General features: G+C 50.8%; 1 protein-coding gene across 1 annotated transcript in view; it reads right to left on the reverse strand.

Annotated features, from left to right (window-relative positions):
- The window catches only part of FRMPD2 (FERM and PDZ domain containing 2), a 43355-nt gene that overhangs the window by 15159 nt on the left and 5546 nt on the right, over positions 1-22650 (reverse strand). Inside the window, exons 4-16 of the mRNA XM_089780331.1 lie at positions 21245-21430; positions 20605-20722; positions 18769-18894; positions 15917-16001; positions 13363-13513; positions 11514-11585; positions 10211-10385; positions 9401-9551; positions 9164-9302; positions 7779-7931; positions 5663-5848; positions 4132-4268; positions 693-719 (exon numbers count right to left, since the gene is read on the reverse strand). Coding sequence (XP_089636457.1) covers positions 693-719; positions 4132-4268; positions 5663-5848; positions 7779-7931; positions 9164-9302; positions 9401-9551; positions 10211-10385; positions 11514-11585; positions 13363-13513; positions 15917-16001; positions 18769-18894; positions 20605-20722; positions 21245-21430 — 1706 coding nt within the window. The remainder of the gene's footprint in view (positions 1-692; positions 720-4131; positions 4269-5662; positions 5849-7778; positions 7932-9163; positions 9303-9400; positions 9552-10210; positions 10386-11513; positions 11586-13362; positions 13514-15916; positions 16002-18768; positions 18895-20604; positions 20723-21244; positions 21431-22650) is intronic.

Below are 22650 nucleotides of genomic sequence, written 5' to 3' on the forward strand. Positions count from 1 at the left end.
CCCTTTCATAGAAGGTACTGTGTTCTTCATTTGGACTGGCTTTCATTCATAGAATCATAGGACTGGAAGGGACCTCGAGAGGTCATCGAGTCCAGCTCCCCGCCCTCAAGGCAGGACCAAGCTCCGTCTACACCATCCCTGACAGATGTCTATCTAATCTGTTCTTAAATATCTCCAGAGAGGGAAATTCCACCACCTCCCTTGGTAATTTATTCCAATATTTGACCTCCCTGACAGTTAGGAATTTTTTCCTAATGTCCAATCTAAACCTCCCCTGCTGCACTTTAAGCCCATTACTCCTTGTCCTGTCCTCAGAAACCAAGAGGAACAAATTTTCTCCTTCCTCCTTGTGACACCCTTTTAGATATTTGAAAACCGCTATCATGTCCCCCCTTAATCTTCTTTTTTCCAAACTAAACAAGCCCAGTTCATGAAACCTGGCTTCATAGGTCATGTTCTCTAGACCTTTAATCATTCTTGTCGCTCTTCTCTGTACCCTTTCCAATTTCTCCACATCTTTCTTGAAATGTGGCGCCCAGAACTGGACACAGTACTCCAGCTGAGGCCTAACTAGTGCAGAGTAGAGCGGCAGAATGACTTCACGAGTTTTGCTTACAACACACCTGTTGATACAACCTAGAATCATAGTTGCTTTTTTTGCAACAGCGTCACACTGTTGACTCATATTCAACTTGTGGTCCACTATGACCCCTAGATCCCTTGTGAACTCTGCTGCACGTTCGCTAAGAAGATGCAACGTGCAGCCCCATTAAACCTCAGTGCAGGTCTGAAATCGACACCTAAAACATCTGGCAACAGAACTGGAAGGGGAAGGCTCTCCTCTCTGCAAGGTCTGGAGCAGCTGTGATCAGCTGACGCTCACCGGTGTCGTGAGCCACCACCAGCCCAACCCACATGCTCCCACAACCTCAGGGAGAGAGCGGCCCTGCACACGCTGCACTGGCAAAGAAAGGAATATTTTGGTGGCAGGAAAAAAAACAACTAATTGTCCACCTCTAAATAAAACCACCAGTTCCTTGCTGAGAGCCGGAGTTGGGGGCCGCAAGAGAAGATCCGCAGAACGGGAGAGGTCAGGAAAGAGCCGTAAGAGTGATTAAAAGATTAGAAAACATGACTTAACAGTGAAGGGCTCAAAGAACGCTAGCGTAATAAAGAGATGGGTACGGGCTGACTTGGTCCCAGTCTGAGTATGGGGACACAGGAAAGGCTGGGGTCACAGGCTTGGGGAGGGCAGGCCACCCATGCTGGGGGAAGAGCTGGAGTGTGGGGCACCCAGGCATGGCGGGGCATGAACCATCCATATTCCGGGGGCTTGGCGTTCATGAGAGCCATGGGCAGTAGGGGCGGGCTCTGGGCTTGCCTCCCCCGGCCGTAGGTTCACCCACCGCCCCGGGTTCTACGATCTAGCAGAGAAAGATCCAACACGCTCTCATGGCTGGAGGCAGAAGCGAGACCAAGTCGGACTGGAAACTGGGGGTCAATTTTTGCCAGTGAGGGCAATTAACCACTGGCCCAACTCCCCACGGGTTGCAGTGGATTCTCCATCACTGGCAATTATTAAATCAAGTCTCCCCCCTCCCCATCCGCCCCCATGAGTTCTGCATTCGGAATTATTGGGGGCCTGGCCTGTCTTGAGCTCCGATGAGGTGGTCCCAGGGGTTCCCGATGGCCTGGGAGTCTATTTACATCCCCGGCCCGGCCCATGTGAAGCCCCGGGTAAGCTAACGCTGAGGGAGTTGCATTCATTTATACAGGCGCTCTCACAATGGGCTAGAATACCTCTGAAAGGGGATTGGGGGCAGCTGATGATTAAAGACACACCCATTCCCCCTCCCCCCCTTGTCTGACCCTGACCTCCAGTGCCTTCCCTGCTGGTCATTTTTGTAACCCGCCGGAACCTTGTTTTTCAGTTTCTTTACCCCGAGGCTGCCCCCGACCTCAGCAGTTTGAGCAGAGGCATGGAAAGGGTTAATTGTCCATCTTCTCCGCAGAGCCTGAGAGTTGCCATGGCGATGGCTGAGCAAGGGGGGCTGCCGGGAAGGTCTGTGCGAGGGATGCAGGCAGCTGGAAAAGGCTGGAAGGGACGGGATTCTGCCAGCGTGGCCATGCTGGGGGAAGACCTGCCTGGATTGCAAAGAAGGCCTAGTTCTGAACCAGGGTCCAAGCCGCCTGGGCTCCAGGAACCCATCCGTCCCGGCGGGCGGGAGGACAAGCTAACTGCACTCCCGCCCCGCCGCCCCAGGCCGTCAGGCTAATGGCTTGCACAAGGCGGAGCAGTCTGTGATTTGAAATGCTTGTAATCAGGGCTCGCATTTTAATTCCCTGCCGCCTGATTAGTTTTGCTCCCCCTGGTATCTCTCGTGGACTCATTTTCATGACAGAGCCCTGCTGCTCAGCACGCCGGCGGGTGCACTCTCGGCTCTCCTGCGCGCACGGCCGTTCTCAGCTGCGCGGCGTTATGTCAGAAGCGAAAGGATCCCTAACGACACAGGGCCCTACCAAAATTCACAGCTCTGAAAAACGCACCACGGACCCTGAAATCTGGTCTCTCACATGCGTTTGCCCTATACCATAGAGATTTCAGGGGGGAGACCAGCATTTCTCATCTTGGGAGAGACCTGAAAGGGAGTTACCAAGGGGGGGGGTGGGAGGTTATTTTGGGGGACGGGGGTCACAGTATTGGAACTCTTACCTCCGCACTGCCTTCAGAGCTGGGTGGCCGCAGTGTGTGGCTGTTGGCTGGGTGACTGCCAGCAGCAACACAGAATTAAGAGTGGCAATACCATACCATGCCATCCTTACTGCTGCTGCTGGTGGTTCTGACTTTAGGGCTGGGCTCCCAGCCAGCAGCTGCTGCTCTCCGGCAGCCCATCTCTGAAGGCAGCACTGCCCCCAGCAGCAGGGCAGAGGTAGAGGCAGCAGCACCAATGACACCCCCATATAATAGTCTTGAGATCCCCTTCCCACACCTCCTTTTTTGGGTCAGGACCCCTACAATTACAATGCCATGAAATTGTAGGTTTAAATCGCTGACATCGCATTGCCCAAAATGGGCCCTCAATTCGGTAGGGCCCTTGACATCAGTCTCCTTTCCATCACCTTCCAACACCTCTGAAGAGCAATTTCCTGCTGATGAAACTGCGCAGCAAAAACGTAATTTCCTATGAAAGAATTTTGGAAAGAGACTGATTCAGATATTAACCATTCGATGCCCATGATAGAACCTCATTGCCCAGCATCCAACAAGTCAGCTCAAGAGAGCTCGTGCGCTGGTGTGAGACTCAGAATTCCTAGCTCTGACACTGACCCAGAGGGTCAAACCTGCAGCTGGCGTTCATTGGCCTAACTCCACGGAAGTCAGTGGGCTGGACTTGTAGCTGCTGTGAATTGGTGTCGCTCCACTGGAATCAAGAGAGGCATGTGAAACCCTGGCCAAGTGACGTCCTGTGCCCCTGTGCCTCAGTTTCCCCTGATTCTTATCCATCTTCACCGAACACTTTGAGAGCTGTGGATGCAGAGAGCTCCCTAACAAACATAACAACCTAGAAATGTCAGGCCGGAAGGGACCGGACCTGAGAAGTCGTCTAGTCCAGCCCGCAGAATTGAGGCAGGACCAAGGAAACCATTTGGTCCTCACTCAAGCAAACACGCCTGCTGGACTACATGTGGACAGGTAGGCGCAGCAGCTGCTGAGTGTAATGCAACAGGTCAGTGTTTGCACCAGGGACAGGTCTGATCCATTGTCTCAAAATTGCCAGCAGGGTTCCTGCAGCTAAGTGAAACGAAGCTTTCTCCTATGACTGTTGTTTTACTGCACACGTCACCAGGGCGTCTCCCAGTGGCTAGCTCAGCGGCCCAAAGCCCCAGCCCGTCTGAGGTTAGGAAACATTACTCCAGGACAGGTGAGGCAGGGTGAGATGAGCTGATGGCACAAAGCCCGTGGAGTGGCTGGTGGTGAGCCGCAAACCCAGATCTGCTGATTCCCAGCTTAGTGCCTTACTCAGCTCCTCTTTCCTTGAGCTTCCTTCCTTACCAAACCTTCCTGCCCCCACCTGATCCCGGCGAGACAGCCAGTATCTTTGGCACTCACCAGCCGAGGTTTGGTGAAGCTGCCTGGAATGCATCTGGGCGTTAAATTTGTGCTGGGCAGAGCAGAGATCCAAGACATATTTGCAAGTCTTTGCTGTGTCGGTGACGAACGTGTGTTTTTTGCCACTGAAGCTGCTTTCGATCATGAACTTTTTTCTCTAAAAGAAATAAAAATGCACCTTTCACTTTATATCCCACCCAAAACATTGCCCCGGGGAACGCAACGCTTGCTGACAGATTCACAATAGTCTGTCCCTGTAGGACAATGCGCGCGTCAGACATGTGAGGCCTATCCTAGCCTCCATGGAAATTAATGGGACTAAGGATATAAGAAAAAGCCCCAAATATCAAGATTGCCCCTATAAAATTGGGATATCTGGTCATGCTGCCTAAGAATGATGGACATTGTAGCCAATCAGACTGCAGCAGTAGGCTAGTGGTGGGAAGGGAAAAGAGTAGATGGCAACATGCTAATTGGCTGATACTTTTAATGTCAGAATACACAGTCGGGGGGGGGGGGGGCTAAGTCCGAACAGCTCTGTTCGTAGGTCAGCAGCATACAGAGAGGAAGAAGGACAAAGAAAGAGATCTACGCGAGGAAGGGCCAGTTGCCACAGTAGCCGAGTACAGTAGCAGAGGGATCAGAAAAAGAGGAAAGGAGAGAAAAGAGAAGAATAGGTAGGGGTCAGAGCAGCAGGCTATCAGCTGGTATGATGGTAGCAGGTTTAAAACTAATAAAAGGAAGTTCTTCACACAGCGTGTAGTCAACCTGTGGAACTCCTTGCCAGAGGAGGCTGTGAAGGCTAGGACTATAACAGAGTTTAAAGAGAAGCTGGATAAATTCATGGAGGTTAGGTCCATAAAAGGCTATTAGCCAGGGGATAAAATGGTGTCGTTGGCCTCTGTTTGTCAGAGGCTGGAGAGGGATGGCAGGAGACAAATCGCTTGGTCATTGTCTTTGGTCCACCCTCTCTGGGGCACCTGGTGCTGGCCACTGTCGGCAGACAGGATACTGGGCTAGATGGACCTTTGGTCTGACCCAGTACGGCCGTTCTTATGTTCTTATGTTCTTATGATAAAACCCCTCTGCTACGGCCCATGGCGATGCAAGAGCCATTTGACTAGCTTGTCATTCAGTTTGGTGACCAAATAAAAAAAAAGGGTGAAATGAGAGATTTGTTTCATTGGCGAGGGAGGGCTAACACATTTTCACATGGCTTTTTTTCTCCACGATCTGCCTTAGGATTGTATAAATTCCCAATCAAAACATCTGGACATTTTCCCACAAAAGCCCCGTCCCCGCCTCCCAGCTGAAACAACTCACGGAAATCGGCTCAAGTTTGTGAACCGTTTGGGCCGAGTTGAGCCGGCAATTCCGTCCAAAAGAGGTTTGGCACCAAAAATGTTGCCCAGACCAATGCTACACATTCTGCCAGCGGGTGGAAGTCAGCTCCGTGGGTCAGAATTCACGATCCAAACATCACTGGGCACTGGGCGGCTCAGAACCCCACGGCTGGCTCCCAGTTTAGTTTTTTGAACGGATCACACTCACGTGAGCGGAAATCCTCTCCATTTCTCTCCACTGAAATCTTAAACTGGCAATTCGGGTGCGGTTCTTCATCTCGTACACGATGATGCCCTTGGCGCAGATCCCTAGGACAGTGTCCCCGCCGGCTGCCTTCTTCTCCTGGGACACCCGATGGAACAGCACCCCGTATTCAGGGAGTTGCTGAGTCACCTTTGTGAAGAGGGAGAGGGGTGCACTTACTCAGCGCTATGTGCAATGCATGCTCCCCGAGCTGCGATGCCGGTATGGGAGCAGGTAGCAGCAAAGCCAAGGGGGACCTGTGCGTAGGACAGGGAGCGAGATGGGGAGCAGCGGCTCCCCTGAAGGCTCACATTCTCAGAAAGCTCAGGAAGCTTTCATTCAGCTAGGGATGCTACTTTCTGCCTCAGTTTCCCTATCTGTAAAATGGCAATAACCCTTCCCTTCCTGCCTCACAGGGAGGCTGAGGGATGGTTAGTTGCCTATACAGTGCTCTCTGATGCTTACAGTTGATGCAAGTGCTCAGCATCCCTGCCACGTAGGGTGCATCTAGACTACCTTTTTCTTTCAAGATATGCAAATTTGTCAGTAATTTGCATATCTTCTTCGGATCGCTTTTTTGAAAGAGGGTTTTTTTTCGAAAAAGCAAGCAGTTTAGACACGGTTCTTTTAGGGGAAAAACCCTTCTTCCTCAAAAATTGAGGTTTACAGGTTCTTTTGAAAAAAGGGTTTGTTTGTTTTTTCAAAAGAACCACGTCTAAACTGCTTGCTTTTTCAAAAAAAACCCCTCTTTCGAAAAAGCGATTGGAAGAAGGCATGCAAATTACTGCCAAATGTGCATATCTTCTTTCAAAAGAAAAACGTAGTCTAGATGCACCCTTAGATATGGTGCAGACTCCTGAGCAGAAACCTGCTGGGGGTAAATGCTGCTCCACAAACATTCGGTTCTGTTCCTTCCCCGCTTCTCCTCCAGGCCTTTGTTCCTCTGATCCAACCAAAACACCACAAGATGCAGCAAACACACTGGTAGTGCTAGCCCCGGAGTTATGTGCTTGAGGGATTTGCTTTCTGCATTGCAAAAAGCCTTTAGAAATCTTAGTGTCAAGGAAAACAGCTCTCTGCTTTCAGTAATTCCACTCGGGGACGGGGCTATGGACCTGTGGTGCTTCTTTTTTTTAAAAAAAATGTGCTACTGACTCACCTAGAAGCTCCGACTCTGGGGCTCGCTAAATGGTACTTAAAGAGAGGGCCAAGTCTGAGAGCAGTTTTCGGGAGGGGATTTTGGTTCCCACCAGATCTCCTCCTAATTGCAGAGGATTTGCTCAGCCCTGTGCCCTTCCTGCCCAAGGCTCGACTCCGGGCAAGAGGGCTGCGTGTCATGGAGCCAGCACTGCAGCTGTGGGGTGTAGCATTGTCCCTACCCAGAGCTGAGTGCGTAGGCTGGAGAGGGCTAAGAGAAGCACTCAGTCACCCCCCTATTCAACAAGCCCCCCGCCCAGCAGCTCTACACCCTGCTACAATGTGCTCAGAAATGATCCCGGGACTCAAACCTCACGCAAAGAGAAACCTAGAGAAAGACAGCCCGGAAGAGCAGCTTCACGGACTGGAAGAAACCTGGGGAGAGGTTTTTGGGTCAGGGGTGCAAGCTGAAATGAACGCTCCTGGGGCTCTGAGCAAAAGAAGTTGTTTCCTGCCATTTGATTGCTTCTGTGTTCAGAAGAGACCCAGGACTCTGCACATCCTTCATAAAGAAACAAAATGGCCACAAAGAAAGACCTGTCACCAATGTTCACCTTGTAACAGGAGCGAGCTACTAGACCCCACACTTTTGGTTTGCTGCTCAGGCCGAATGGGGCCACGGAAACTTTTGAACCGTTAGGTGTCTCATTGGCTTAGCCATAGCTCTGGCTGGCCTGGTTTTCCCACGGATGTTTTGCGAACGCTCAAGTCTTCGAAGGGATCAGTATCCCTAAACTGCCGGCACACAGTTTGCACATGTGTCCTGCCCCCTTTCTGATGTCACAGCAGGCAGGTGACAGGGAAACGAGAAAGGGACGGGGCCTGACGAGAAAGGGACGGGGCCTCTCTACTGAAAAATAAAGATGGACGTGTCTTAGGATACCCTTAAAAATTCCAGCTCAGCTTCATCTTCAAAGAGGGAGCGGTTGACGCGGTGCAGCTTGGCGAGCTCTCGCTGAATGCACGGCAGGGTCATCTTCTCTATCCGGCTGGCAGGAATATAGTCTTCCACGCGAAAACAGTTCTTCCCATGTATCTTCGGGAGGGAAACGGAGAAACGAGAGAGGAACGGGTTAGTCCCCCAGCAGCTGTAGAGAGGGCTGAAAATACAGTACACGCAAAAGCTGTAGAGGGAGGGGGCGGTGATCTTCGGCACGCAACGTGACACCCGGCGTGGGGCACCGGTCTGGCTTGTGCTGCCGGCGGTGTGCTGGGTGGGATGGGGTGCAGAACCACAGCAGGCAGATGCAAGGAGACTGCCTCACGGGAGCGGGAGCCCGGCTTCTCACACCCGCTGCCCAAGTGTGCAGCATCTCTCCCATCGCACGCCTGTCTCTGCGTACTAGTGGGTCCATGAGAGGCCAGGCTCTCTGGCTCCCACTGCTCTTGGAGCACCACTAGTTCTGTGTCCGCTGCCCTTCCACATGCTTTCAGGAAACTAGCCCCGCTCTGTCCGGGAGAGAGAGGAAGCGAGGTCCCCTGCCCTGCTTTTTGCTTTCTTTCCCCAGTGCAATTGCAGGAGGCAAAGCAGTGTACATATTCGCAGTGTGGAGTGTCCCCGTAAAACTGCCTGTGGCCAGAGACAGCAGCTATTCTGTTCTCAGGGTGGCCTCAGTTGTTCCAACAAACTGCGCATGGCCCCCACCATGGGGACTCTACTTTTACATGAGATGAAGGGCCGGAGTCGCTGTGAATCAAAGTGACTCCACTTCCGGCGATGGAGCCACGCCAACTGGAGATCTGGCCTTGGACACAAACAGCCGCTCTTTGTATTTGGAAACAACGTCACTTATTACCCACAAGGCTTGGGTAACTGGTTCAGAAATAGCTACACTGACCTCCCTGTACCTGCACCTCTTCTCCAACCCAGTCCAGAGGGCAGCCCTTGCAAGGGGCTGAAATGTTCAATTCTCTCTCTTCCCTTTTCGTTTTTCTCTCTACGAGCCCCTCCGAGCTTGAATTGCATCCCTGGTGGGGATTACTCTGGAGAGCTCCTGGGATTTCTGCCCTTGCCGTGCAAGCGGACTCTCCCAAGAAGGGCCGTTGTCCACGATTTGCAGCCGAGCAAATTCACGAGTTCTGGGCACTCAGGCAAACTTTAGGGTTTTCTCGTTTAACCTGAACTGTGAAGCCTTTGGGACTCGCTGACTCTACCGAGAAAGGCCAGCCAATCAGAAGGTGCGTTGCCCTGTAATTTGCATCTTAACGGGGGACACTGCACAAGCTGATGGCGGACACCTCGGAAAAGAGGTGTCGTATTTACCGTACCTCAGGAGCATAATTCCCGAGTTCTGCCTGTAAAGCTAAAGCACCCAACTGCAGGGAGGTCTCGTCACTGCAGTACAGCCGCTCCTCCAGGATATCCTTACGAAGCTGCAGGTAAAACTGATGCCTTGTCAGGCCATGTCTGCAAAACAAGAGAGAGCGGGAGGGTCACCCGAGCATCGAAGCCCAATCTTAAATGTCACCTTCCTTGCCGGTTGCTGACACAACCTTGGCACTTACTGGATGAGGTTAAAGTGGTTGACGAAGAATTTGATCCTCAGAAAGAGGGTGAAGTTAATGATGGAGGTTTTCTTCTTGGGCTGGTCGCTCCAGCCCTCTGGGGCCACTTTGTAGAGTTTGGTCTCATCGTCCAAAAAGAAAAACTCTTTCCCTGAAATGAGGATAGGTCCTGTGAGGAGCAAAGCAGCTGGCGGCCATTCAACAGAGCAGTATGTTGCTGCTTTTCACCTGTCCAGGTCCCTGTCCCTCCTCCCTTCCTGCGGCAGACCACCAGGAAGGGCTCAGAGAATCAGAGACCACAGCTGCCGTACATGATGGCTTATCCGGGGCTTATTCCACCTGAGAACTAACTCCCTGTGCAGCTAGCCAGACATATGAGGGGGCTGGTCATATGTGCACGTGCAAGAGGTGGGAAGGGCATAAAGAGACGTTGACACTTCCCCGGCCCTGGTGTTCTGAGTGCAAGGACTGCTCTCCACCAGTGCTCTGCAGGCACTAGCCACTCCAAAGGGCTGGGACGGCCCCTTTAAGGGGAGCAGCTGAGGTTGCACTTCATCATCGAACGCAGAAGTTTTGGGAGGCATGTGGCCTGGAAGTCGTGCTCAGCATAAGTCTGTGTCCACGGCCGTATCTACACTGGGATAGTGTTGCTGCATTGGTTCACTCCTTCAGTGGGCACAGTTTGCGCTAGGGAGGCTTAATCTTATTTGAAACTGAACTTCTAAAACGCCTTCCGTCTGAGGATCTCCAAGGGCTCCACTCACATTCCCCAGCCCAGACTAGCACGAGCCACTAGACACGGCCACGTACCTTTCAGGTAAGCCAGGCCGAAGTAGAAATGTTCCACCAGGTTTGCATAGGCCACGACTGTATTGAAGACATCTCTCGCCTTCGACTTGACGTCGCATTTCACCTCGAGGCCCTGCCCGCTCAGCAGAATCACGTTGAGGTCCCTTTGACAGAGGTAGGATTTCCCTTTTTTGGTCTGAAAGCACAAGCCGGAGAGTTGGGAATGAGTGCCCTGCCCATGTTCCAGCAGACACGCCTGCCGGACTCCTGGTCGCTGGGTCTCCTGGTCCCACGGCCCTGCCGACGGGAATTGGTCACAAGGTTTGCTTCTCCCTAGCGATGTTACAAACGTTTCACACTTTTCAAAAACGTTTGCAAACCACCGAGCATTTCCGGACTCTACAGCTTCTGGGGTTCTTTCAAGTTGAACCTGGGTTTCAGTATTTGGGTTCCAGTACGGCTGTGTCTAGACTGGCAAGTTTTTCCGCAAAATCATGTGATTTTGCGGAAAAACTTGCCAGCTGTCTACACTGGCCACTTGAATTTCCGCAAGAACACGGATGATCTCATGTAAGATTGTCAGTGTTCTTGCGGAAATACTATGCTGCTCCCGTTCGGGCAAAAGTCTTTTTCCGAAAGACTTTTGCGCAAGAGGGCCAGTCTAGACAGCACAGTAGTGTTTTCTGCAAAAAAGCCCCGATCACGAAAATGGCGATCGGGGCTTTTTTGCAGAAAACCGCGTCTAGATTGGCCACGGACGCTTTTCCGCGAAAAGTGCTTTTGCGGAAAAGCATCCTGCCAATCTAGACGCGCTTCTCCAGAAATGCTTTTAACAGAAAACTTTTCCGTTAAAAGCATTTTCGGAAAATCATGCCAGTGTAGACGTAGCCTACTTGTTTATGTGCTAACACTGCTATTCCTCTTGGGTTTGTTTTTCCCCCAACACTCCTTCTATTCACTCTCAGCCTTCGCTCCAGCGTAATGAAGTTTTTTGTCCAGGAAGTACGCCACAGGCGCTCACTGCTTTAGCAGTCGGCAGCATCGTGTGCATGATGTGCTGCGTAATCACAGAGGTCACAATTGACCTTCCCCGATGATGGCTTGATAGATGAGGCACCAGCATTTTCACTCTGACCACAGCAACAGGGACCAGACGTAGCAAGTGAAGTGCTCACCTGCGCTTCGGTCTCAGTTTACTACCTCTGCAGGACTCCCACCACCGGGTGTACGGGCCTGGGAATGAAATGTAGGTCTGACGGGGTAGCATGAAGATTTAATTTACGAGTCGCCACGTCAGGTCAAAATTCCAAACATTCATATTTACCACGATGGATCCAGGCAGTTGTAAGGTCACTGGTGGTTCGCTGGACAGGATGATAAATTCTGGCCCTGAAAACTGGGAAAAAGCAATTCAGAAAGTGAATAAAACAATTCATTCATATTCTCACCTGTCTGCACACGCCCAGCAAAGCGGGGACGTGAGCCTGGCTCCTCTACGTTGAAGGTGAAGCCCCGACCTCCAGGCTATAGGCTGTAGCTGGGGGCAAGTTGCACCCTCGTTTTGCGCTAAAAGGCACCAGTTTCACCCCGCAGTAGAAATGGGAAGTTTTCCAACTTTCACAATTGTCTGAGCTGAAAAAACTCTGCTCTGCCCTTTATGCTTCTCGAGCAGCCATAAGGGGCCACCGAAGCTCCTGGCGGAAGAGAGTAGGATCAGCTTAGGCAGCCTTAGGTCCCCCACTCCTGTGCTTTCTCAGGGAAATGGGGATGGGGAGCACCGGGGCCTAGAAGTGACCCCTTGGAGCGTGCTGACACTATTAAAGAATCCAGGGCTGGGGGTCAAAGAGAAGCACAATAGCTTGTCTGTCTTCCCCTCACTATTGTTTACAGATGTTTTGGCAGCTGTTTGGGACAGGGAACATCTTTTTGTTCTGTGTATGGACAGCACCTAGTGCATGGGGGTTGGCCTGTGGCGGGGCAGGCCAGGCGCTATCGTAGTGTGACCGATGCATAGATCATCGCTCGCCCTGCCCATCCATGCCACACGCCTTCTCTCCTTGCTCTTGCAAAGTGTTCTGTCGTGAGATTATCGGATTCCCATTATTAATCTGACTCCCTCCCAAAAGTAACAGGATTAAAATCTAAATTCCCGTGCAGAACTGTTATTTTCCTCTCTCCGACAAGCTCCAAGTGCTGATGTGGGTGGCTCTTGATCTTCAAAGCCCAGCCTCTGCTCAGACCTGAGAGGGGAGGGAATTTGAATTCTCTAGGCGCAGCAGCACTGATAGAGGAGGCGAGCAGCCGCCGCACGCGGCCACGCAGGCACAGCCAAGCCGGACTGGCTCAGGCGGAAAGCCGAGAGGAAGACACAAGAGAGCCTGAAAAGTGACCTACAAGAGACGCGCGTTCCCCGGCTCCACAGATACGTGCTTGCTGCAGCGTGCGGCAAACAAACCCCCCCAAACTGAAATATCCACCGGCTCCTCTCGGAGCCTGCCTGTGCAGCTGTGTGAATTTGGCACTGGAGATCAGATTGACCGTCCTGGAGGCTGACCCCTTGGTTCTCCCTAGCGCAGGGCTAGCACGTTCCACCACAGCTGAGGGAGAAAGGGGGGCTAAATTCTGGCGGATCATTTATTCCTGGGCTTCTATGCTCAGAGTGCTAAGCAAATACCCCCACCCCCATTTTACAGCCAGGACATCAATAGCCACAGGTTATACAGCCCCTTAGCGGTGGCACTACCCACAGCTCCAAGCTCACCCATCTTATTGGTGCACAAATATCTAGGCTCTGCCTTCCGCTTGGGCGTGTACTGTCAAAGGGGAGTAACACGGGGCTGCTCTAAGGATCTTCGATCCCCATTGATGGCAGTGGGCATTGGATCAGCCAAGGTGACTGACAGGAACACCCCTCAATGCTCATTCCTGGCCACAGGGTGCGGGCTCAAACCCCACGAGGGAAAGTTGGTTTTAGGGTTCAGTCCTACGCCTGTGCAGACAATGCTCCCGGCACCGTCTCTGGGAGGCTGAACGCTTTCTCACGCCCAGATCTGCGGTGCCCTTCTGGGCTCGGCCAGTCTAGGAGGTCGCCTCCCCAATCACCCCATGCCACTGTGGGCTGGCGTCTGCGGGGTTTACAGTTCACAATCCGTGCGCTCCTTTTCACTAGTCACCTTTTCTTTCCTTTGGAACAAGCCCCGCAGCGACGCAGCAGCGGATGTCGAGTCCTTGGCAGGCACCGAGAAGGTAGAGCCTAATTTCGGCCGGTTGCGCTGGCTGTTCTTCTGAGCCCCAGCCGGGATTTCGTCCACGGCACTTGCCGTTCTTCAAAGGAGCGAGCAAAATTCAGAGCAATGGACAGAGAATTGTAACGCCTCCGAGTGGTACTGCCTTACACCACACTGGCCAATCTCCATTATCTCCGTGACTTGACCCCCTGTTATATGGATGCAACCATGAAGGTTCTACAGCAATTAATCTCAAAGGTTTAAACAGAGGATGTGTTCCTTTCTGCACTCCCTGGGTCACATCCACAGCTTCTGAGACCAGCATGGCTTCCCTGAGATCAATGAAGCTATTGCCCAATTTACGTCAGCTGATGTGGCTGTGGGTTGTTTGAATTATCCGCTAGAATTCTACAGCCAGCATGATATTTCCTATTCAATTCTACAGGGTGGTTAAAAAAACATCTGGGGGAAAAGGTAACATTCTCCGTTTCTTCATTGTTCTCTATAGGCTACTTTCAAGGTAGGAGACATTGAATCGAACAACTGAGGTTTCAAGAGATCAAGGGGATTTTCAATGTAATTAACAGATACTGAGGGCTGGGGAAAATCGAGGTTCCGATAATGACTCCAATACTGGAGACTGAGCCCTTAACACATTGATGTTGTCCACACTGCTAAACAAATGTAAGCTTAGCAGGAATATATCATGCATGTGCACCGTTATATCCAGGGATGGATGATGGCGAGCTGCAGGCATGAAGGTTTTGCTGGTGTTAATTTGGGTGACGTGTTATTAACAAATGGCAAAGCTGCAAGTTATGGCAGAGGTATTCCAAACTTCTATACCCACCACACTGTCACATAGTCTGTTTATACCACGTGTTTTACAGCTAATCCGTGTGAGAGACATTTCAAAAGGCTATTCAATGTTTCCCTGGGAATATTTGTTGTATCATGTTGCCTGGTGGGTACCTTTTTTACCATCAGTCCAATCTCAGAGGGAGAGGAAAATTAATGCCAATGACCTCAAATAACTTTTCTAGACATAAAAATGTCATGAGCAGCATTCCCTGTAAGCTGTGTGTTTGTGCAGCTGCTCAGGAGAGACTCAGATACCGCCCAGATGATTCACGGAGCTCCCACAGAAAGGGTTTTTTTTGTTTCCATTGGTGGTGCACATTCACACACACCTCGGTGCACATACAAATTTATTCCTCACGTGGATGGAAGAGATTAGAGGGAGCATGGGTCATGAGTGTGAATGTGCAGCCGAATGCCAAGCGCAATGGGTTCCACCGGGAAAAGAGGAATCTCTCCTTGCCCGGGGGAGAAGGCTGCCATGTCTAGTCCTACCAAGGGTGAGATATCAGACTTCAAAGCTGCGACATTTTTACCAACAGGCTCCAATGCTGCACACACTCCTGGGCAGCTTCGTTTCATTACTCACTGAGATCACTGTGGCAAAGCTGAACCACACATGTGGGTTTTCAGGGTTGCAGTCACAGATCACACACCCGTCCCAGGCCTAGGCCTCTATAGTCCCCATCCCAGTCCTGGCCCTTTTGATCATAGTAATCTGGGAAGTGATTCCACCTCCGGACAGAGAAAGAGAAAGAATTTCTCTGGCCGACTGGGTTAACAATAGAAGAGCCAGCACTTTGACTTGGACCATCCTGGCAGGGATTGTTTAGTGGGCAGGGCCCGGAGAGATGCTCGACAAGAACACAATAAATACACACATGACGTGTGTGGATACAGCAGACACATTCCCCACAAAAAGCATGGCTGTCCCGGGGCATGCACAGCAATGATTTCTGGTTGTAGGCACAGGGCAACACAGAGTATCTGACCCAGCCCTGATAACTGCGGTTAACTCTTGGTTGCTTAATCGGAAATTCAATCAGTTGACTCAGGATGTGGTGAATGGAGAAATCTACATGCCACATTTACCACGGGTCTGGATTAACTCCATTGCACTTTCTCCTCTTGAGAAAGTTCTGCTTTCCTGGGTCCGGATCTCGGACTAGGGGCACATAAACTCGGGAGCCTGGTCTTTGTGATGCATTCTTAGGCCTCGTCTACACTTGGAATTGGTCTCAACTGCAGTAGCAGCCTGCTGTGGACACCTCACAATCGGCAGAGGTGGAGCACGCTCCCGTTTCAAGCCGGAGGGAGCTGCAACGGTGCACATCGCAGCGTCCCTTGTCTGCACTGGGCGTTTGCACTGGAGCACTCACAACGGGCTGCTGGCCACCCATGGCTCAGTCAAGACTGACCCCACGCACAGAAGCACGGCCCCACAGCTAGCAGGGAAGGAGACGTTTTCTCGGAGGCAGGACTGGGCAGGATTGCAAGGCTCCAGGTTTGGGCTCTAGAGGAACAGTGTTGGCTACCACGGGGCTAACTGATCCAGTGGCTCCTGGCAGTTTTCACAGATCCCTTGTGCCTCTTGCATCATAAACAGCATCCGTCTTTGAAGGACAAAAACTTCACTGCTTACCTGTTAATGAAGAGCTTGTAGCTACCGTGTGCCCTCGACCCGCTCTGGCTCGGGTCCCACGCTCGCTGGGCCGGCGGAGCTCTCCCTGTGAACACCACAGTCCCCATCAACAGCTTGTTTTAAGCAGGGAGGCAGAGGGATGGGAAGGGGCAATAGGGATGGGGCCTCTGCTTGGAGACCGAAGAGAGAAGCTACTGAGACCCAGGGGGATGGGGCAGCTGGTGCTAAGCTGGGACCAGGGTCCCGGTGGTTCCTCTCTCTCTTTTACCAGCCATTAAGGCAACTGCTCCCAGCTTCAGGCCAGACACCCTGATTCCTACGTGCTGCCCAGTCCGATCAAAGGCACCATGGTGACTGCTCCACCCACATCTCCCACGTCTGCCACCCTCCTAGCTACCGCAGGCATTGGTTCCCAGAATGCAGCAAGAAACCACGTGTGGGTGGAAACATCACTCTGCCCTCCTCAATATTTCCATTGCGGGCCCCCGGATCTCCTTGCCCCCTAGCTCCACCTCCCCCGAGCAGCACACAGCATTAGATCCTGGGACAACATGTCAGGGAGCAAATTTGGTCTGGCTGTCATGTATCTATACAGCCAAGGGACTCTGGTCCTCAGTTGGGGGATTGAACATGCAACCTGAGGGGCCAAAGGCATGAGCCTCTCCCGCATAAGCGAAGAGCCAACTGCCTCATAGCTGAAGAGCAGCTGTCCCTTTCTCAGTGCTCTCAGTGCCTCTGGGTTACATATCCTTGTTCAGGGGACAGAATATCTGGCTGAATGCTGGATAAACAGCGTTCGTGAATAATCCATCGGAGCGGGACTGGCTGTTTGGTTCAGCTATGTCTGAAGCATTTGTTATTCACCGTTGATGGATGTTCAGATGAATGAGTTTTGGGAAATGGCTGCTTGTGTGGGAATCCCTAGATGTGAGTATCAGGATCCTGTGTGCAAACCGTAACATTTATTATTCCACTGCTACTCCTTAGTCTTCTGTTTAAACATTTTCCTGTCGCCCGCTCAATGAAGAAAAACAGTATTATGCAACGTACGTTGCCAATCATGCCCGGCAATACAGAACAGCTGAAGCGAGCTGTTTGCAAAGATTCCACAGGTTAGTTTGTAGAAACAATGTGGGGAATACTTCTGAATAACTAAAACAATTGCAGGAACTAGAGTCTATTGGGGAGTGATTTGCAAATGGAAATGAGCTAGAGAAGGGGGGTGGGGGGATCTGTTGCCTTCTAGCTATCAGGGAGGTAAAATCGAGGGGCAGAGCCAGAAAGGAGTACTATGCTCTAACTAGCGACACAAAAATATACCGTTGGATTCCAGTCAAACAGCTGCCATCTAAAGCATTTTTTAAAAATTCCCAGTAACTAGGAAATCTACATTTAATTTATGTTGAGAAAAAAAAGCCAAATAGCAACAAACTTTGGGGATCTTTGGGTCTGGACCCAGACACAAACTGTGTGGGTACATCTCCACTGCCATCAAAAACCCACCGCCCCAACCTGCCATGCTTGGGTCATCTGACTCGGCCTTGGGGGGCCTAAAATAGACCTTTAGCTGAAGGTCTAAAAATAGCAGCCCAGGTCTGAACATCCACACTGCTGCATTACAGTCCTGCAGCCTCCCCCATGCTACACAATACGATTAACACCCCGCAGAGATCCTCATGCAGTCGGGTCGTTAACGTTGGATCCAATGTGAAATATAGTGGCAAGTGACCGGCAGCCCGACAGCCTCCCCGGGCCCCCAGGCAGGGTCGGGCAGTGCGTGCAAGGCAGTATTCTGGGCCATGATTTAAAGGGATCAGGACATCGGCCACTGCCGCAGTAGCAAAAGTTGTGACCGAGAGCCCCAGGTCTTTTTGAATGGCTGGGTCCTGGGGCATTTGTCCCACCCCTCCCGGGGGTAGGCCTGCAAGTGACTGATTGCAGAGCCCTGGGTATTAGCCGAGGATGCTCTTCCAGTGCACATCTGAGCCAATCTCACACAAGCCAGGCCACAGCGTTTTAAACACTCGGCATTTGGAGCAAAAATGTTAAGAAAACGAATCGTTCAGACATAAGCCTGGTGCACGGCAACGACACAGGGGAGGTGCCGAAAACAAACACACAGACAGCTACCAAAAAAGAAAGAAATCCAGGTGCATTTTCTCCAACAGCAGATGGCAGCATTGCAAAGTCAGGCTTTTGGGGGAACTCGGGGGAAAAGATGCTGGCAACGAGAAATGAGAGGCCGTGAGACATGCCCAATACCAACGCCAGATCCGCCGCCTCTGAGATCAGTTAATATAGGCCCATCGAGGTCAACATAGCTGTGGGGGTGGACACCGGATGAGGATCCCAGCAGGCACGTTTACACTGCTTTTGGAAAACGCAGCCTTGCAAGTCGGTACCTGCCCACTCCCCCAGGGCAAGTTACCTGCATATGTTCTAGGACAGGCACTTACAACACTGGAGCTTTGCAGCATCTGCGTGGGGAACCCTGATGAGTTCCCAGGCCTTGGTGCCATGCTTTTAGCACGGAGCAAGCAAGAGATCCAGCTCAGTTTCAGCAGAGCCCACATGGGAGGGGCCTCTACCAGCCCCACACCCAGCTGCCCAGGGCATTTGGTTTTATATCCATTTGCCTCCACACAACTCCACTCACCCCCTGCAACAGAGCCAGCAAAGCGGTTTCTCTACAATTTCAGGATCTGCCAACTTGCGGTTGCGTCTTTGCTTGCATGGCATTGATCATTCAATACCTCTTCTGATAGCCGCCCAGAGGGGAAAGCTGGAGGTCAGGCTGGAGGTGACCTGCTGCAAGGATAAACCATCGTGGCCGTTTTAAAGTCAACCCTTACCTCTCCGGCGGCCCCTGTTTGACAGTATCAAAGATGTGCTCTCCGAAATGCTGCTGGAGTCACAATAGTCCACAGAGAGCTGCCTGTAATCTTCCGCCGACCGACTATAATTCAGTAACCTGGCCCCTGTGTGTGGAAACAGAAGCCTGGTAAATCCCCCAATTCCGTTTTGATTCCAAAATTGCAGGCACTAAGCGCCTGCTTAGCTGTGCTTGGACTTCCTTGCTTTTGACTGTCTTGAGAGCTTTTCACTTCCACCGAGAAGGCCTTCACCAGCCCTTGCCAGAGCTGCTTCCACGCCCTCGTTCTTTTTCGATCCCTGCTCAGACAGAAAACAGCCCCCACAGCCCTTTCAGGGATCCCGACCAAAATGAGTCCAGTCTATAGCGTACTTCCATCACGTTTTAACTGGAAAGTGTCTCGAAGGGGCAAGCTACTTGTGTTCTCCAAGGTCACATGCAGGGTTGCCAGGTGTCCAGTTTTGAACTGAACAGTCCAGTATTTGAGCTTTCTGTTCAGGAAACAAATTGAGAAAATAGAAATGAGAAAATAGAAATGTCCCGTATTTTCTAAATAAGATGTAATGTAGATTATGATGTAATGTCAAGTGTGTCCGGTATTTTTGTTGAAACCATCTGGCAACCCTAGTCACAAATCTGGCAAATCTGGCAACCCTAGCCACATGTCCTTTGGGAGCTCTCCCTATCGAGGGTCGACACACAGATCCATGGCACCATGCAGCTGCCACAATTCCACAAGAATGGCGACCTAACACACGACGAAGTTGCAGCCTCTCTTTGCTTCTATTATATCTGACCCCCATCTTTTTTCTGGGCCTTACAACTTGCGGTGGTGAAGGTTAAAGAATGGAATGCATCCTAAATAAAATACGCACCCAGATCTTCCCAGCTTAAAGTAACAAAGCTGCTGATTTAGTGAGCAAAGGTTCAATTTCAAACCTGCACTTGTTTCTTATAGAAGTCAATGAGACAGACGCACAGGCTCAAAGGTTTGCTAAATAGAGATACTATATGTTTCAGCATACGTGCTTGCTGATTTGGGGGCAAAACCAGGACAGAAATAAACTGATACTAACTTCCAGTGACCATTAAGATTCTCTTATCAAGAAGACAGGAAACGAATGGGCATGAATCCAGAGTCCATATTTATCTTGCAGCCGAGTTTTACCCACAGGGACAACAACATCTTCACGTTCAGTTAAAGCGAGCCATGAAGTCACGCTGCCTTGCTGCACACGTTCTGAACGGGGACCCGAAAGGAGGAATCCTGCTTGCATTTCGCAGGTGGGTTTTTTGGTTGGCTACCGTAAGGCTGCCTGCATAGGGCCGGTGAGCAGGATTTGGCCTCGTTTCTTGAAACCCCTCTCAAAGTTAAAAACAAAAAGGAAGAGTAAGGAAGGTGTATTTGCATGCTGACCTTTGCTGGGCTATTCAAGAAGGAAAGACATTGACTATGCTCTTGAAATGGCTTGAGCGCAGATTCGGGGAAAACTATTCTTCTCCTTTCAGTGTTCAGTCGGATACACCGAGCACCAAAAGAATTATTTTTTGTACTGTGACTTTCCTGCAGACTGTTTTTAGGAACTAAATCTATGCGTGCCAACCACTTAACATTGCTGCAGAGCCTTCAGATCGGAGCCTGTACACAGTGGAAGTCTTACTGAGTTGTCATAGATTTTTCTCCATATGCTCATTCAGAGGTAACGCAGTAAATATCACCTTCAGCTCTCCATTGGATCGGCCCAATATAATTTGAAACAATTTACCAGGCCCAGGAGACCCTCTGAGAGCCACAGTCAAAACCAGAAGCCTTTACCTTGAGGAAAATTCAGTGGGGAGGGCAACGCTGAGCTGTCAGGCGCTTTCTCGTGCAGCCTTTTCCTTATCACATGGCTTCTGTCCAGCTGGCTGTCTTCAGCGGCCACCTGCTCTACCTGCAAACCAATTGCACTGCACGTCAATGTCAGCAAATCAGGGGACTTCAAACCTTCAGGAGGAATTGCTCCCTGCCCTCCGCTTGGTCTATGTGAGTGTTAAATAAATGATGCCTGTTTCCACTGTTTTCAACTCACTGTTGGCAAGACATTGTATTCCTAAAACTTAATGCTATTGGCCCCGGTATACATTTGAAAACTGCCTACCTGTGTGACTTAGGAGCCTAAGTCCCATTGATTTTTTTTACCAGGTGCTTTTGGAAAAATGTACCCCTGCTTCCCTGGTGCAACGAATAAGTAGAAGCCTAATAGAAAAATGCAACCTAAACCCTGAAAGAAAGTACATGCAACTTCTTCCATGGCACAAAAGCCGCTCGTTTCAAGCCGTCACTGACTGTTCACCGATTGTCTTGCTCTAAAATATTTTCCCATACTGTCCATACTCCCTGCTGCTCTCCCTCCCCCAAAACCCAACCAGGACTATTGTGGTACTGTCATTGATGGGAAATAAAAGGTACTGACCTCAGCGATGCTTCCTAGCACATATTTGACCATTCTCTGGATGTAAACACTTGCGGGAGATGAGGAAGATTCCTTCTGGTGCATATCACACGCTTCCAAAATGGACTCTGGAGAAAGTCTTTTATGGGGCAGATCTTCACAGAGCGTTAGCAGCAGGGCGTGTAACTGATCGCTCAGCTGAAAGGACTGAGACAAGAGGGAGGTAATGGTGCATAATCACTCTCATTTAGCGAAAACACTGGAAAATGCTCCATCGAGTAGGGCTGGAATTTTCTGACACACCTTTGAGTTCCAATGAGGCCTCACTTCATTTCCTTAACCCCTTGGAGAGTCCTACTCTAGATTAATAGGTTCGCATGGAAATGAAGCCACCCTGGGAAGGAGAATGGCGCTGAAAGTAACTGTCATATATTATGATGCAGAACCGAGCATCTAGGGCTGTGGTTCTCAACTGGTGGTCTATGGTGACTTTTTCGGTGGTCCACAGGAACATTGTCCAAAGTCCATGAAAATTTTTTGATTGGCCTGGTGGTCCGTGGACTGAAACGTGTTGAGAACCACTGATCTAGGGGGAGACGTGACTACTGGCAGCAACTCTGAAATTCAGATCATCCATTTTTAAGAGACCACCCTCAAGCGGTACGGCACTCCACCACCGTCTCAGGCTGTCTACACTGGAAAGATTGGGCGACAAAAGTGCTGTCTACATGCAAAAGTGAAAACCGGTCAAATCAATTTTTCTGCTTCCCATTGTTGACATTTCATGGCCATTTTGTTATCTCCCATCAACAGAGCAAAGCATTGTGGGTAACCATCCCACAGAGCGGTGATGTGAGAAGGCAGAGTTGATCCCTGCACTTTTTGGGATTCCCTCATAGCTCCAGGAGCTCTCCGGGCTGAGGAATGTCAAACAGCATAGCAGTCTCTCCAGCCCTCCCCCTGCTGTAGCAGTCTGCCTCCCGCTATGTTCCTAGCAGGGCAGAACAAGAGCAAGCCAATGATTTGTTCTTTGTTTGTTCCCCAAACAGAGCAGCTCACTCAGCTGTCAGACACTTCCCGGAGCTCTGAAAGGGGAGGGGCACAGGCCTGCAGGGCAGCAGGGATCACCAAACACTGAGCAGAGCCATTCTGGCAGGCATTGTGAGATACTGGCAGAAGCCAGTTCTCTTGACAAAACAAACAGCAGAGTATTCACTGGCTCTTTGTTGACAATAAAGGGAGGGGAAAAGACAACAGTGTCTCTTAGGGCTGGAAGCTTTTTGTTGCCAAAACTGGGTGTTTTTCCCGACAAAAGTCGCCTAGTAGTATAAATGCTCTCACTGTTTTGTCACCAAAAATCAGGTTTTGGCGACAAAACATGCCAATGCAGAGAAGACTTCAGAAGTGTGAAGAACTGAACTACTCAA

The sequence above is a fragment of the Pelodiscus sinensis genome, chromosome 8 (assembly GCF_052426305.1).
Source record: "Pelodiscus sinensis isolate ZL-2025 chromosome 8, ASM5242630v1, whole genome shotgun sequence".
In the NCBI taxonomy this organism is placed as follows: domain Eukaryota; kingdom Metazoa; phylum Chordata; order Testudines; family Trionychidae; genus Pelodiscus; species Pelodiscus sinensis.